This window comes from Cebus imitator, unplaced genomic scaffold (genome assembly GCF_001604975.1).
Source record: "Cebus imitator isolate Cc_AM_T3 unplaced genomic scaffold, Cebus_imitator-1.0 Scaffold619, whole genome shotgun sequence".
Lineage (NCBI taxonomy): Eukaryota > Metazoa > Chordata > Mammalia > Primates > Cebidae > Cebus > Cebus imitator.
The window spans coordinates 460847-475815 of record NW_016107934.1 but is presented as its reverse complement, the minus strand read 5'-3'; the positions used below and the strand labels follow the sequence as shown (position 1 = coordinate 475815).

At 35.1% G+C, this 14969-nt stretch overlaps 1 protein-coding gene across 17 annotated transcripts in view; it reads left to right on the top strand.

The window, feature by feature from the left end:
- Positions 1–14969, top strand: part of BBX (BBX high mobility group box domain containing) — a 278550-nt gene that overhangs the window by 240036 nt on the left and 23545 nt on the right. For all 17 annotated transcript variants that reach the window (XM_017517145.1, XM_017517135.2, XM_017517142.2 and 14 more), the window contains 3 exons: positions 156–1164; positions 2249–2387; positions 5780–5928. In XM_017517145.1, coding sequence (XP_017372634.1) covers positions 156–1164; positions 2249–2387; positions 5780–5928 — 1297 coding nt within the window. The remainder of the gene's footprint in view (positions 1–155; positions 1165–2248; positions 2388–5779; positions 5929–14969) is intronic.

The following is a 14969-nucleotide window of genomic DNA, read 5'->3' as shown; positions in this document are numbered from 1 at the left end:
TCATTTCAGTTAGTTTGGCAGAAGTAGGCTGATTGTTGTAAAGTTTAAAGTGTGTTTTGATTATTTTTAAAATGGATATAATTGAAAACTTTAATTTTGAAGGTGGAATAATAAGGATTTTTTGGGTGCTCTCCCATTTTGTTTTAATTGTTTAGATGTGCCTGGCATCAGAGGGGGTGAAAATGGAAGAATCAAAGCTAACGAAAGGAAAAGAATTTGATAGTGGAAGAATTAAAGAATTAGAGAAGGGAAAGGAAGAAAGAGAAATTAAAATGGAGAAAACAGATGAAACCAGATTACAAAAGGAAGCAGAATTTGAAAAATCGGCTAAGGAAAATGTAAGAGATTCTAAGGAATTGAGAAATTTTGAAGCATTGCAAATAGATGACATAATGGCTATAAAGATGGAAGATCCCAAAGAAATTAGAAAGGAAGAGTTAGAAGAAGATCAAAAATGTAGTCATTTCCCTGATTTTTCTTATTCTGCCAGTAGCAAGATAATAATAAGTGATGTTCCCAGTAGAAAGGATCACATGTGCCATCCTCATGGAATTATGATTATTGAGGATCCCACAGCATTAAACAAGCCAGAAAAGCTAAAAAAGAAAAAGAAAAAAAGCAAAATGGATCGACATGGAAATGATAAATCCACACCCAAGAAAGCTTGCAAAAAGAGGCAGTCTTCAGAGTCTGACATTGAGAGCGTCATATACACCATTGAAGCCGTCGCAAAAGGAGACTGGGGCATAGAGAAGCTTGGAGATACCCCTCGCAAGAAGGTCCGCACATCCTCAAGTGGCAAGGGAAGCATTTTGGATGCGAAGCCACCAAAGAAAAAAGTGAAATCAAGAGAGAAGAAAATGTCAAAGGAGAAATCCTCAGACACCACCAAAGAGTCAAGACCTTCAGATTTCATTTGTATTTCTGCCAGCAAGAACATTTCTGGTGAGGCGCCAGAGGGTATAAAGGCAGAACCATTGACCCCCATGGAAGATGCACTACCACCCAGCCTATCAGGACAGGCCAAACCCGAGGACAGTGACTGTCACAGAAAAATAGAAACTTGTGGTTCCAGGAAATCCGAGAGGTCTTGCAAAGGTGCTCTTTATAAAACCCTGGTGTCTGAGGGCATGCTCACCTCTCTGCGAGCTAATGTTGACAGAGGTAAGTAGCTTCTACAAACCTGAAAAGAATACAAAAACCAACTAGAATTTCACCTTTAGGCCTATTGAAAAGAACTGCCATAAAGAACAATGTGGCATCAAAATAACATATTTGTATATTTCTTTATGGTTTATAGATCATAATTGTTATTTTACCTACATGTTTTCTAGCACCATTAAGGAAAGTCTGTATTCATTTTGTAGGTAGTTCTCGGGATGTATTTAAAGTAATTTTAATGTCTTTTTCCCCCCACTGTTATGAGCTGACTTTTTGTTTTGAAAGATTATTATTAAATATTTGGAGCTTTTGGTTTGGTTTCTAAAACTGGTGGAATTTCCTGCATCGAGCAGATATGTTTATCAAAGTCTTGACCTGTTGGCTCCAGAAGCAAATGCCTTATGTAGCTCTGTTCATTAGGTAATCAAAGGTATAACTGAAGTGAGCCAGGCCTGGTGGCTTACAGCTGTAGTCCCAGCACTTTGGGAAGCCAAGGCAGGTGGATCACTTGAAGCAAAGAGCTCTTTAAAACATTATAATATCTAGAAAACAGTTAATATGTATACCTGTATTCCATTGAGTGTTTCATATAAATTCATCTATTTTAAAATATAGCATCTGGCTGGAGGACTACCTTTTGCCAAGCTGTATTCCAACCAGACATGTGTGAGTCTTAGGTCTAACAAGGCCCAAATGAAGTTACGAGGGTCTATTTCATCTCCAGGGATGTCAGTTCAGTGAGTTTTAGGGAAATTAGAATGAATAGTGCCCACCAGCAAAAGACTCCCATACATACCTTGGCTGGTTCTCAAATGGAAAAGCTAGTAACAGTTAGTCTGTCCCTTTGAGTCATGTGATACGTGTTGAATTACATGGCAATTAATCCCAGAAGCTCTAAGTTACTTTTCTGCATGTTCCATTATTAAAGGCGGTCCAGCATGAATCACTCTGAGAACTCTGAAATAGTTACAAATAGTGTCATGCAAATGATATGTGAGCAGTCAAGAGGTTGCTCCTGAAGCAACTAAGGTGATCTCCCCTTGCCCACCCATATGCCAAGCATATCCTTTCTCTTGAATTTTCTTAGGGAAACGAAGCTCAGGAAAAGGAAACTCTTCTGATCATGAAGGGTGTTGGAATGAAGAAAGCTGGACATTTAATCAGAGTGGGACCAGTGGGAGCAAGAAGTTCAAGAAGACAAAGCCAAAGGAAGACTGTCTCCTTGGGTAAGTGCCTGTGAGCCCAGTCACCTGTACTACACAGGCCTTAAGTGTGGGTGGGATTTTCAAGGTAAATATAAATCACCAACTAAGCATGCTTGTTCTTTCACTAGTCACTCAGCACTGCCTACAATCTTAGTAGGCACCCTACTGAACACAAATCAACTGCATCACATTATTTCTGCTGTTAACATCGTCATGTGAATGACAATATCATTCGCATTTTGGGAATGGTGAAAATATGTAGATTTTAGACCTAGGCCTGAGTTTTGAATCAACATCTACCACATAATAGTACTGTGACATTGTAAATCCTTTAATATCGCCAGGATATGTTTTTCCATCTGAAGCTTAGAATGGATACTGTTAAGCATGTTTACATTTTGCCCATTTTACATACTATATGCATTTATTGTTTATAAAATATGACAGCTGAAAAATGTAAGGTAAATGAAATTATGCTTCTATCTCTGACCTTATTTTGTTCAAACTGTCTTCCATTGCTCTAATATAAAAATATTAGGTCAAATATTCTGTTGTAGAGAATATTCAATATATTAATTATGTATTGAAATGCAGTATTAAGCAATGGCAGGCATCAAGATAAAAACACTAAGAATGATATTTAATGTTTTGCCAAAGACTCTTAATAACCATCTTAATATAAAGCATTTTGCTAGTTATGAGATCCAATATTTATATTGGTGAGGAAAGTATCTGCATATTCAGTTAGACTGTTTTGAAAATTCTTGAGATTTCTTGCTGGCTCAATTGGAAAAGAATACTTTCAATAGAAATAAGTACATTGTTATATTCACCGTATTTTTTTCTTAAGTGTGTTTAAAGCTATGCAAATTGTATGCATTGGGTGTATTGCATTTGGTTTATTCATAATATTTGCTTGTCTGTTTGTGGAATGATATATTTTTCCTTAGACATTGCAGTGCTTTAAGTCTGGCTAATTCTAAGACTCTAGGTCATCACAAAGTAGCGAGGTAGAAATTACTTCCCAGAGTGCTGGCTCTTTAAGATTATTCATATTGAAATGATATATTTATAATTTTATACATTTCATTTCTAAAATTTTTTAAAATCCAAAGTACTTCAAATTAGTTTTGCTTACATTTCGCTTAAATAATGACATGAAAATGCTCACATTTCAATGTCAAATTATAGTTTAAATGCAGAATATCTTTTTTAAATGACCTGCAAGCATCTAGACCAGTGCTCTTATGCATTCTAGAAGAACTGTCACTGCCTTGTGGGTCTGCACACCAAGAGAGGAGCAGGCATTATGTAGGCAATGTGAGGTCCTAGGGGAATAAAGCAAGCATTGAGGCTCCCCAGCAGAAGCATTTCTCTGATGCTTCTATTAGAAACTGCTGAAGCTGTAAGAGAGATTTTCATCAATTTTCTTTGAGGAACAAGATAAGTGAAACAATCTTGAAAATCTGTTCCTGAAAAGAGATTGGTATGTGGATTGTATGTGTTTGTTTTTTAATCATTTCTGAGGAAGGCACATGTGTATATCTGGGAGATGGCTTTTTACAGCTTTAAATTAACAGTAAACTTCAGTGCCGTTTCCTCCTTTCCCCCTTTAAATATTGGCCGTCCAGGATTTGAGTATTTGGGTTTGCCTTGTTTAGAACACGCCAGTATAATACTTAAGCAGGGAGAAATGGCATTTCCTGTCAGTCTGTTCTGAGATTTGTAGATGAGCATTTTAAACCTTTTTTATCTCAGAAAATGTGCTACCTGTTAACTGTAGCCAAGAAACATTCTCTCAGTATTGACAGATCTAATTTAATAGACTTCTCTAAGAAAAACATAAATTATTATTATTGTTCTCTTACTGAGAAAAGTCTTAAGAGACCTAATGAGTTACATCTCACATTTTTAGTTTTCTTTTGGGTATTTAGAGTATCTGAAAAATTCGCAACTTACAGACAGCTTTCTGATAGTATTTGATTAGTATCAAATTGTATCTGATTTTCCATCAGAATAAACATTTTTTAACTGAATGAGAAAAGGTGATGTTATAAAGGGAAAATCATCACCTCCACCCATTATGCTTCATTGCTTTGATAGAACTTAGTACAGCAGTTCCACCTTAGCCATATTTTTGCTTTCTGTGGTTTTGGGTCTGAAAATACTAAATGGAAAATTCCAGAAATAAACAATTCATAAGTTTTAAATTATGCTCCGCAATGAGTACCATGATGAAATCTCATGCCATCCCACTTCATTCCACCCGGTACGTAAATCATACCCTTGTCTTATCATATCCCACTGTACAATATGCATGCATAGGAAGAAATGTAGCATATGTAAGGCGTATTACTGTTGGTGGTTTCAGGAATCTACTGTGGGTCTTGGAGCATATCCCGCCTCGTAAGGGGGCGCTTCCGTAATTGCCGTTTCCTGGTGACCATTCAATTAGTCATCTGACCCTCTTCTCTCTGCTTCTCAACTCTTGTATATTCCTCCAAAACGGTTTTAGTTAAGAACATTTCTAGTACATCCCTTAGCTAGCAGCCTAACACATTTGCTTCTTATAACTTGGTACTAAAATTGCTCTCCTTTTCCCAATACATCTTCCATTTCCTATCTACCAAGCGTAGCAGTTCTCCTACAGCCTCTTCCATCTGTCTAGGTTGCACGTTAGTTAATAAGTCTCACTAAATGAAAGCCAGAAGCCAGCCTAGGATCCAGCAGGCATGTTGCCATTGCTGTGGGGCCTTAGAGACAGTCAGCACCAGCCCAGAGATGCACAACTTTGCTGGTGGCATTTCTGAAGTCATTGGTGATTTAGGTTAAATCATGTTGCCTCTGTGCCAGGGCATTCATTGAAACTGGCTTTACTCTGCTCATTGAATATTTTGTCTTTATTCTACTCAACTCTCCAGAATGTTTTCCTAATATCAATGCTTTTTGTTTATGTTTTAATCAAACAGTAGTCAGTAAGTTTTTTTTAAAGTAACTAACCTTACAAAACTACCAATATATCATATTACCAATAAGCTTGCCCTATATACATGTATATGAGTCTGTAAAATGAGAAACTGTATGACTAAAGTATGCTTTGTACTGAACTTTATTAAAAGCTCATATGTCAGTGGAGAGAATGCCAAATTCCCCACTTCTAAAACATTCTAATACTATAAATGATGTTTCTACTTTTCTAAGGTAATAACCTGTGACACGAGTTTACTAAGAAAACTGTGTTGCTAAATCTCAAGCATTTCAGAAAAGATGTTTTTTTCCTTGCACAGAATTTTCTTACATGCCCTAATACCCAGAGACCCTGTTTTCAAATGGAATATCTTAAAATATATTTCGCGTCATTTTCTGTCATATTTGGTCAGGTGCTGATTGATTCCCCTCTCCCCTTTTAATAGCTCCGCAAAGCTGGATGAAGAATTTGAAAAAAAATTCAACAGCCTTCCTCAATATAGTCCTGTTACATTTGACCGGAAATGTGTTCCTGTCCCAAGAAAAAAGAAGAAGACTGGAAATGTGTCCTCAGAACCGACTAAAACCAGCAAAGGTTAGATGTGACCTGTACCTTCCTGCTGTGTGGTCAGAATCTCAACTGACCCTTCAGCTAAGTTTCTGCAGCTCCCTTTAGACATGTAATTGGATTTGGAATTGAGGCAATAGGGAGTTAGAATCTCAAGTTGCTTTCCAAGGTTATCTTTGTTTCTTGTTTTTTTTCCTTATTTTCTGTAGCCCCTTTCCATTGGCATCTCAGTCTGTCTATTTGCCGGTAAAGGTGTAGCAAAGCTTCTGCAAAAATGTTACACATAGTCTTCAACCTCCTGCTCTCTAATTTAGGGTGTTAACCTTTTCTTGAACAGAAACTGCTGGTTGAGTCCAGTTCTTCTGTTCCTTGTGTCCTGTCCACAACAGGTTGAACTCTCGGCGTGTAAATCATTCTTTTCACCTGATAAGCAGATGCTAACTCCTCTTTACTGGCATTATAGACCAAAGAAAATAAAACTACCTGAAATCTTCCAGCCACATATATATATATATATATATATATATATATATATATATATATATATAAATAAAATCAGTTTTGTTAAATTTTAAAAATGCTTTTCAAGTAATCAGTTTCTCCCCTGCCTATATCAGGGAAGCTTTTTAAAAATTATCAGCATGACTTGGATGGATCACAGCATTCATCAGGGAAAAATCTATAATCCTAAAGGGGCATTGTAAGAGGGTGTGGGCATTTTCAGTGGTCTCATCACCTGGGACCACTGTTGACATCTGTGGGACAGGTACTGGAGTACTAAACATCTTGCCCTTCAAGCACAATGAAGGACTGTACTACTCAAAATGGCAATATAGCTTTCATTGAGAAACTTGTCTTCTGATTTTTCTTAAGGTCTAAAGATTGGTAGGGAAAATGTACCTCTGGTTTTCCATACAGATATGAAAGACTTCATTCAGTTGGCTCTCCTATAAGGACATGGAATAGAGAGATGAAGAACTTGTGTGGCTGAGCTGTAGTTGCTTTCAGGAACAAACTCTAGCAGGATTTGCTGGAAGAATTCTTTTAATTACCCAGCAAAAGTTTCTGCCTATTGCCTGCTTCATCAAATTGGATAATTTAATCAAAACAGATTAATTCCTTTCTTTTGTGGATTTTAATTGATCAATCTGTTATAAATAATAACAAAGAGATACAATTTCATGAGTTTTAGGGACTGTATATAGACTAGGGAAAATTTAAGGTAGATAGACAAGGGAGAATTATGGTTTATTCTCTGATAAAACCTGAACGTGTCTCCTTCAACGCCTAAAAACCCTTTGCACACTGGAATTGACACAACCAAACAGGGTCAATTTAAGATCTATATCGCAAGACAGAACTGAAAGGTTGAAGAAAATTTCCCCTTCGTGATTAAAGCCAGGGAGGTATATAAAAGTCATGTTAGAATTAGCTCAGTTTTCCTCTGTGGTCAATAAAAACAAGTCTAGTGAAAAAATGAAATGTTGTTGCATCGCCAAGTTTGCTCATCAGGGTTGTATCAAGATTTTCCAAGACAGAAATAAAGTAGACTCGTTGACAGGTAGGTAGCTGAGCACCATAATGGATTGCCAAGTGAAGTGACAGTCCCTGTGCCCTGGAGATATTTAGGAATAGGAAAAGTCGTCCATGAGCCCAAAGATGCCAGGAATCTTGAGCTCCCATAATTCTTGGATTTAAAGTTGCTGATAAATACCTGACAAGCCAATAAAATGGAACTTAATTGATAGATGTGCAGGACGTTATTCCTTCTTCTACTTCTTACAGTTCAAAACATTCACATTAGAGCTCTAAAGTTGGCTGAATTATCTCTTAGGGAATGTAACAATAGATTTATTTTTGTAAAGCTATAAAACCCTGAAGTTAGGATCTATTTTCATGAGACCTTCTCTTGGGTCTTAGTTGTCTGTTAGATGATTTTTCTCTCCCAGCTGAGATTAACAGTATTTCTTTTGATGTGAAATAGCTTTTTGGAGCTTTGGATTATACTTCACACAATATCATTTTAACTCTTACATTATATCTCTCAAGCCACAAAGTCACTGGTTCTTATACAGTATATCAGTAATTACATATGTGGGAAGTCTTCCAAGATCAGATTTTGTTCTGCCTTCTGATTTATAGAGCAAAATGCAATTAAAATAAAGCAGGAATCAATGTATTACCTGTTCAGTAAACTAAAGAAATAGTATTTGTGACTGATTGTAATTTGGCATTAGCAGCACCAATATACTAGACTTCAAGTTATTATTAATGAAATTATTATGCCAGCTATGCTGTAATTGCCTGATCTTTAGGGGATAGAAGAGATTGTTTTCTTAGACTCTAGACCCTTTCCACCTTTGCATAATGAATCATTCAGAGCAAACATTGTGTATGAGGTCATTAGTTCATCAGTAAAGGGTATATGTCCATCAGAAACCTAATTTTCCTCTAATAATTTGCCATTTGTCCGTATTTTGTTTTTTCCTTTATTTGTCATTCAATATTCATTATATTTTTCTTCATGACTTACACTAGGTACCTTTTTAGGTACTTCGGCTTACATAAAATGTATTGAATCTTTCTAAAATGTAATTTCTAGAAGAAATTTTTACGTATGCATTTATGTAGTTGTATAGCTCAAAGTCATAATATTTGCTCGGGCTTATTCCTCTGTTTTCTCAGTAGTCTCCATATTCCTGTCTGTATTTCCAAGTAGTCTCTTCCTCTCTTTCCCATGGTCATCCTACTGTCTCTGCCCTGCCTCTTATGTTTATGTCATGAGTCTTATTAAAAACTTTACAATGAAAAGGGGCAAAAATAACTTTAAAGGCCACTTTCCTCCAACTTGGGCTGTGTTATATTAAAACAGAGCATGATGACAGGAATAGAATTTCCCTTTCCTTCTAAAAATGAATTGTCTAGCAAATTCTAATCTAACTCACAATGCAATTCAGCTGAATCAACCCAAACTTAGTGTTTTCTGAGTTATCTCAATGTTATTTTAAAATATTTTTAAATGAAATCATTAAATTGTGTCAAATTTAATTGTAACTTCCTAAGGGATTTATTTTACACATGTTTTTACATGTACTGCTAATGTATGAAGCATTATTTACAAAAGTATCAGAAGTCAGAGTTTTCTGGAATAGTAATTTTTCAATGGAAGTAGGATCATGGAGAAAAAGAACTGTGTTGAAATTATGCCAACTGGACTCACTTCTCCACCTTATTCTTTCTATCCTTACATAGCTCCTTGGCCCATTATCAAACATACTGTTAATCCTTCTTATGTTTTTTTCAATACACACTTACATTTTAAGACTAAAATTAAAAATGGTTAAGGCATTGAGTATTTTTAAAAATTGCAGTGGGGAATAAAAGAAGCAGGTTTACAAGATTGAAGATTGAAGACAGAATCCACTGTTTGGGTTGGAGCCAGCCCAACAGTACTTTCAGTCTTAGAGAACTGAGATGTGACAATAGATTTCCTAGTAGGAAATTTTAGCTTCCAGGTTGGGCAGAGTTCTCTATCTTTCCCCATAACTGAGAGTCTGCACGGCCACCACATTTCTTCAGGAATATGGTGGCAGCACCTTTGCAGGTATAAAAGTTATACCTAATATAATTTTGAGTTTCTTAATGCATGCATGTCTAACTCAGTGAAATTAGTCTTAACCTGATTGTGGCTGACTGACTCAGAGAATGTATTCAAGTCAGTAAATGCACATGCCCTGCAGGTGGGAGCACATTGCTATAAATATCACATAGAAATTTATTTTTTCATTGGTTACTCATTACTTACATGTCCAATACAGAAATGGCAGCCTAGTCTTAGAACAAAACCCTTGCTCTTTATATGTATACATATATATAACTTAAAAACATGAAACTGTAGAACCTGGGCAAAAGCCACCACCACCAGAGTTATGCCTGACATTTGTTTCTGACAACAGATCTAAAGAACAGGTTCACCTTACTCACTGACCTTGAAACAGTATCATGCTAGGCTGATGCTGAAGTGGCTCCTGTGTCACTGCAGCTTCTCACCCCCAAAACTTTCATTTTTCAGCAAGCCTTGAACAGTAATGTTTTGGAAAGGTTATTGTCAGTGTCCTTCTGGCACCCCTCCTAATCTCTCAGCTTGTGGTTTGGCCCTGTTGTTTTCTGCCCAGCTGTGAAGTTGAGGTGCAAAAGAGATTGATACCTTCAGAATACAGGCCGTCTGCCCAAAAACTTAAGTAAAACTTAAACCTAAGCCAGTTTGCGTACCAGCAATTAGGGATTTTTTTTTTTTTTTTAACAAGGAAGCTGCAGCTGATGCAGCTAATGCCCTTCAGAAATTTGGTAGGATGGAAGCTTGAGATATCATAGTAGAGTGAAGAACAGTTGTGAATATTTGTTTTCTGAGTGATTCCTTCTAAAATCCTTCCACTGCATTTCAACTTTCTACCATTTTTCCTCCTCCATGGACACTTCTGCATTAATGCAATAATTAACTAAGGAAAAAATATAATAGTAAATTTCCTTATATTTCTATTTATTACAAATTTTGACTTTATTTCCTTTAGACAAAATACCCAACATATATGCCACGCTGATTAGCAGAAATCAAAAACTTCTTGACTCTAAAATTCCTCCTTTTCAGTGACTACAGTTAGATCTTATCTATTTCTTTTCAAGTTTGTCACTTTCTTTTTTTTATCTGAAGTTGTCATTTACTTAGAGTAGTTTTATATCTATGATTTGGGGGGTGGCCAGGAGAAAGGAATTTTAAAAATTTAAGTTTACAGAAACTCTTCTGTGTACAAAACTACTATGATTGTTCTTGTTTCATGTTAAAATTGACAAGCTCTATCTTTAGCTTAGTCTTTAAATTACTTTTTAGGTTTCTCTGAGTATGATTGGGTCCAAAAATATATATTTCTTTTCTTCTTTTCTGACACACTGTATACATTGAATCAGTTTGCTTCTGTGAACTACTACTTCATATCATTCTTCCTATGAGCCAATACCCTATTATTAAGTTTTTTTCCTACAGGTAAATCACTACGATCTTTATGATCCTGAGTAGTAGAGTTATTTTTCTCCTTTCCCCTACTTGTGTTTTCCATGACTGTCTATGTATCATTCGGGTCCACTAGCCTACAGTTTCTTGGGTTGTATAAAATACATGAGGCAGTGATTGCAAATAGATTTTAGAGGCACCTGTAATATGTACATGTGATATATTTTCTTTATACTTGTTAAATTTATCTTCTTTTCTCTTACTCACTTTTTCCCAAAGAAGTGAACAAGGAGGCATTTCTAGTTTCATTTAAACCACCACTAGCCAATTTAGAGGCATTTGTTACTGGTTATTTAGAAGGATTGTTTAGTGTTGTCACCAGAAAACACTTGCACAGATTTATGATCTCAGTAATAACAGCAACAGCTATAATTTCTTGAGCTCTTACTTTGTGATAACGAGTGAGTGCATTAAGAACTCTATTTATTCATGGAATAAATATTTATTGAGTACCTGTCATATGCTAAGCACCATTATAGGCATTTAGATTATATCTGTGAATGAAAACAACTCTAATGTCACGAAGATATATTACATAATAGGAGAACCAGACAATAAATCTAAACAATAAGCAAAATATGTAATTTGTTTGAAGGTGAGATGTAGAAAAAAGAATTGCTTGGTAGAGCAACTAGGCAAAAGGTCAACAAGAAAAGACTTGAACCAACAATACAAACCAACTAGAACTAACAAACATATAGAACTCTCTACTCAGTAATGGCAGGATATATATTCTGCCCAACTATACGTGGAACAATCTCCACAATAGACCATATACTAAGCCATAAAACAAACCAATAAACATAAAAGGACTGAAATAATACAGAGTATGTTCTCTGACCATAGTACAATGAAATTTAAAAATCACTAGTAGAAAAAAAATTGGAGAAACTCACAAATATGTAGATGTTAAATATGCTCCTACATAACCATTACGTCAAAAAAGAAATCAAAGAGAAATCAGAAAGTACTTTGAAATGAATAAAAATAAAGACACAGTAGAAGAGAATTTAAGAGATGCAGCTAAAGCAAAGATTGGAGGGAAAATTATAGCTCTAAATACCTATATTAAGAAATAATAAGGATCTCAAATAAGTAACCTAGCCTTCTACTGTAACACACTCAAAAAAAGAAGAGGAAAACAAACTCAAAGGAAGCAGAAGGAAAAAAATAATAAACATTAGAGAAGAAGTTGATGAAATGAAATTATATTAAAACAATAGAGAAAAATCAATGAAACCAAAAAATAGCCTTTTGAAAATAACAAAATTGAGAAATTTTAGCTAAATTGACCAAGAAAAAAAGAGAAGACTCAAATTACTAGAATCAGAGATGAAATAAAAGACATTACTACTGACTATAAAATGAAAAGAATTGTAAACAATACTATGAACAACTAAAGCCAATACATTGGATAGCATGTATGAAATAATTCTTGGAAAGACACAAACTACTGAAACTGGCTTAAGAAATAGATAATCTGTATAGATGTATAACCAGTAAAGACATTGAACCAGTAATTTTTAAAGTACCTGGAAAAAAAAAATAAAGCCCAGGCCCAGGTGGCATCACCACTGTATTCTACCAAACATTTGAGGAGGAATTGATACCAATTTTTCACAAGTAAATCCAGAAAGTACAAGAAAAGTAAACACTTCCCAGTTCCTTCTGTGAGGGCTGCATTACTTTAATGTCAAAGACATTCAAGACATTCACAAGACAAAGACATCACAAGAAATGAAAACTGCAGACCAATATCTCTTACCAATATGAACACAGAAATCCTTAGCAAAACACTAGCAAACCAAATTCAGCAACATATAAGAATTATACTTCATGACTAAGTGGGATTTTACCCTAGGACTGCAAGTTTGCTTTAACATCCAAAAGCCAATTAGTGTAACATACCCTACTAATAGAATACAAAATAAAAAAACATTTGATTATCTCAATAGCTTTAGGAAAAGCATTTGATAAAAGTCAATGCCTTTTTATGTTTTAAAAAAAAATTCAACAAACTAGGATTAAAAGGGAACTTCCTCAACCTGATAAAAAGCATCTACAAAAATACACAGCTAACATGAAACTTAATGATAAAAGTATTGGATACTTTCCCCCTAGGAAAAGGGACAGTACAGAATGTCCACTCTCACTACTTCATAGTTCAACATTGTAGTGGAGGTTCCAGCCAGGGCACTTAGGTAGAAATAGAAATAAAAGGTATCTAGGTGAGAAAGGAAGAAGTAAAATTATCTTTATTCTCAGATAACATGACCTCATATATAGAAAATCCTAAGGAATCCACCAAAAAACTATTATAAATGAGTTCAGTACAGCTGCAGGTTATAAGATCATTAGATAAAACTTAGTTCTGTCTTGATACACTTGAACAATCGAATTGAACAGTCTAAAAATGAGATTAGGAATATAATTCCATTTACAATAGCATCAAAAATAATAAAGTACTTAGACATAAATTTAACCAACAAAAGAAGTACAATATAATGAAAACTGCAAAACATTGTTGAAACAAAGATGATAGAAATTAATGGAAAAACATCCCATGTTCATGGATTGGAGGACTTGTTAAGATGGAACCACTCCCCCAAACTGATCTACAGATTCAACCCAACCCCTCTTAGAATTCCAGCTGACTTCGTTGTAGAAATTGACAAACAAGCCTAAAATTAATGTGGAATTTCAAGAAATTCAGAAGAGCCAAAACAATCTTAAAATATAAAAAATTAGCAGTTGATTTCAAAACTAATTACAAAACAACAGTAATCAAGGGAGTATTGTACTAGAATAAAGATAGACATATAGGTCAGTGGAATAGAATTGGTAGTCCAGGAATAAACCTGCACATTTTTGGTTAACTAATTTTCAACAACAGTGCCAAGAATAACCAATGAGAACAGTATAGTCTTTCCAGAAAATGATGCTGGATCAACTAGGTATCTGCATACAAATAAAGTTATATACTTACTCATATAATATACAAAATTTAACATAAAATAGATCAAAGACTTAAATGTGAAAGCTAAAACAATAAAACTTTCCAAGAAAATGGGCAAATCTTTATAACCTCAGATTTGGCAATGAATCCTTAAATATAATACCAAAGCCCAAGCAACAAAAGACGAAATAGATACTTTGGACTGTATGAAAATTTAAATATTCTGTGCTTCAAAGAACACTGCCAAGAAAGTGAAAAGACATCCCACAGAATGGGAGAAAATATTTGCAAATCACATATCTGATAAGAAACTTTTATCTAGACTGTATAAGGAACATTTACAACTCGGCAGTAAAAAAGACAGCTCATAAAAATGGGCAAGTGATCTGAATAGATACTCCTCCAAAGAAGGTAACAAGTACATGGTCGATAAGTATGTGAAAATACAGTTGACATCATCAGTCATCAGGGAAATGCATATCAAAACCACAGTGGGAAAGATACCATTTCACATCCTTAGGATGGCCATAATAAAAAAAAGACAGATAACAAATGTTGACAAAGATGTGGAGAAATTGAAACCCTTATACACTGCCAGTGGGAATGCAAAATTGTGCAGCTGCTTTCTTCGGTAGCCTAGTAGGTCCTCAAAAAGCTAAACGTAGAGTTACCACATGACCCAACAAGTCCATTTCTAGGGTATATGCCCTGTAGAAATGAACGCCTATGTCCACACAGAAGCTTCTACTTGAATATTTATAACTGTTATTCATAATAGTCAAAAGGTAGAAATAATCCAGGTATCCACCAACTGTTGAATGAATAAACAAAATGTGTTAAACCCATTAAATGGAATATTCAGCCCTGATACCTGCTATAGCGTGGAGGAGCCTTGAAAACATTATGCGAAGTCAAAAATGACGTCGTAATGGGATTCTATTTATATGAAATTTCCAGAATAGGCAAATCTATAGAGACAGGAGATTTGAGGCTGCTTAGAGAGAGGGAGAATACAGCTATAGGAGGGCTAATACTAAAAGGGTT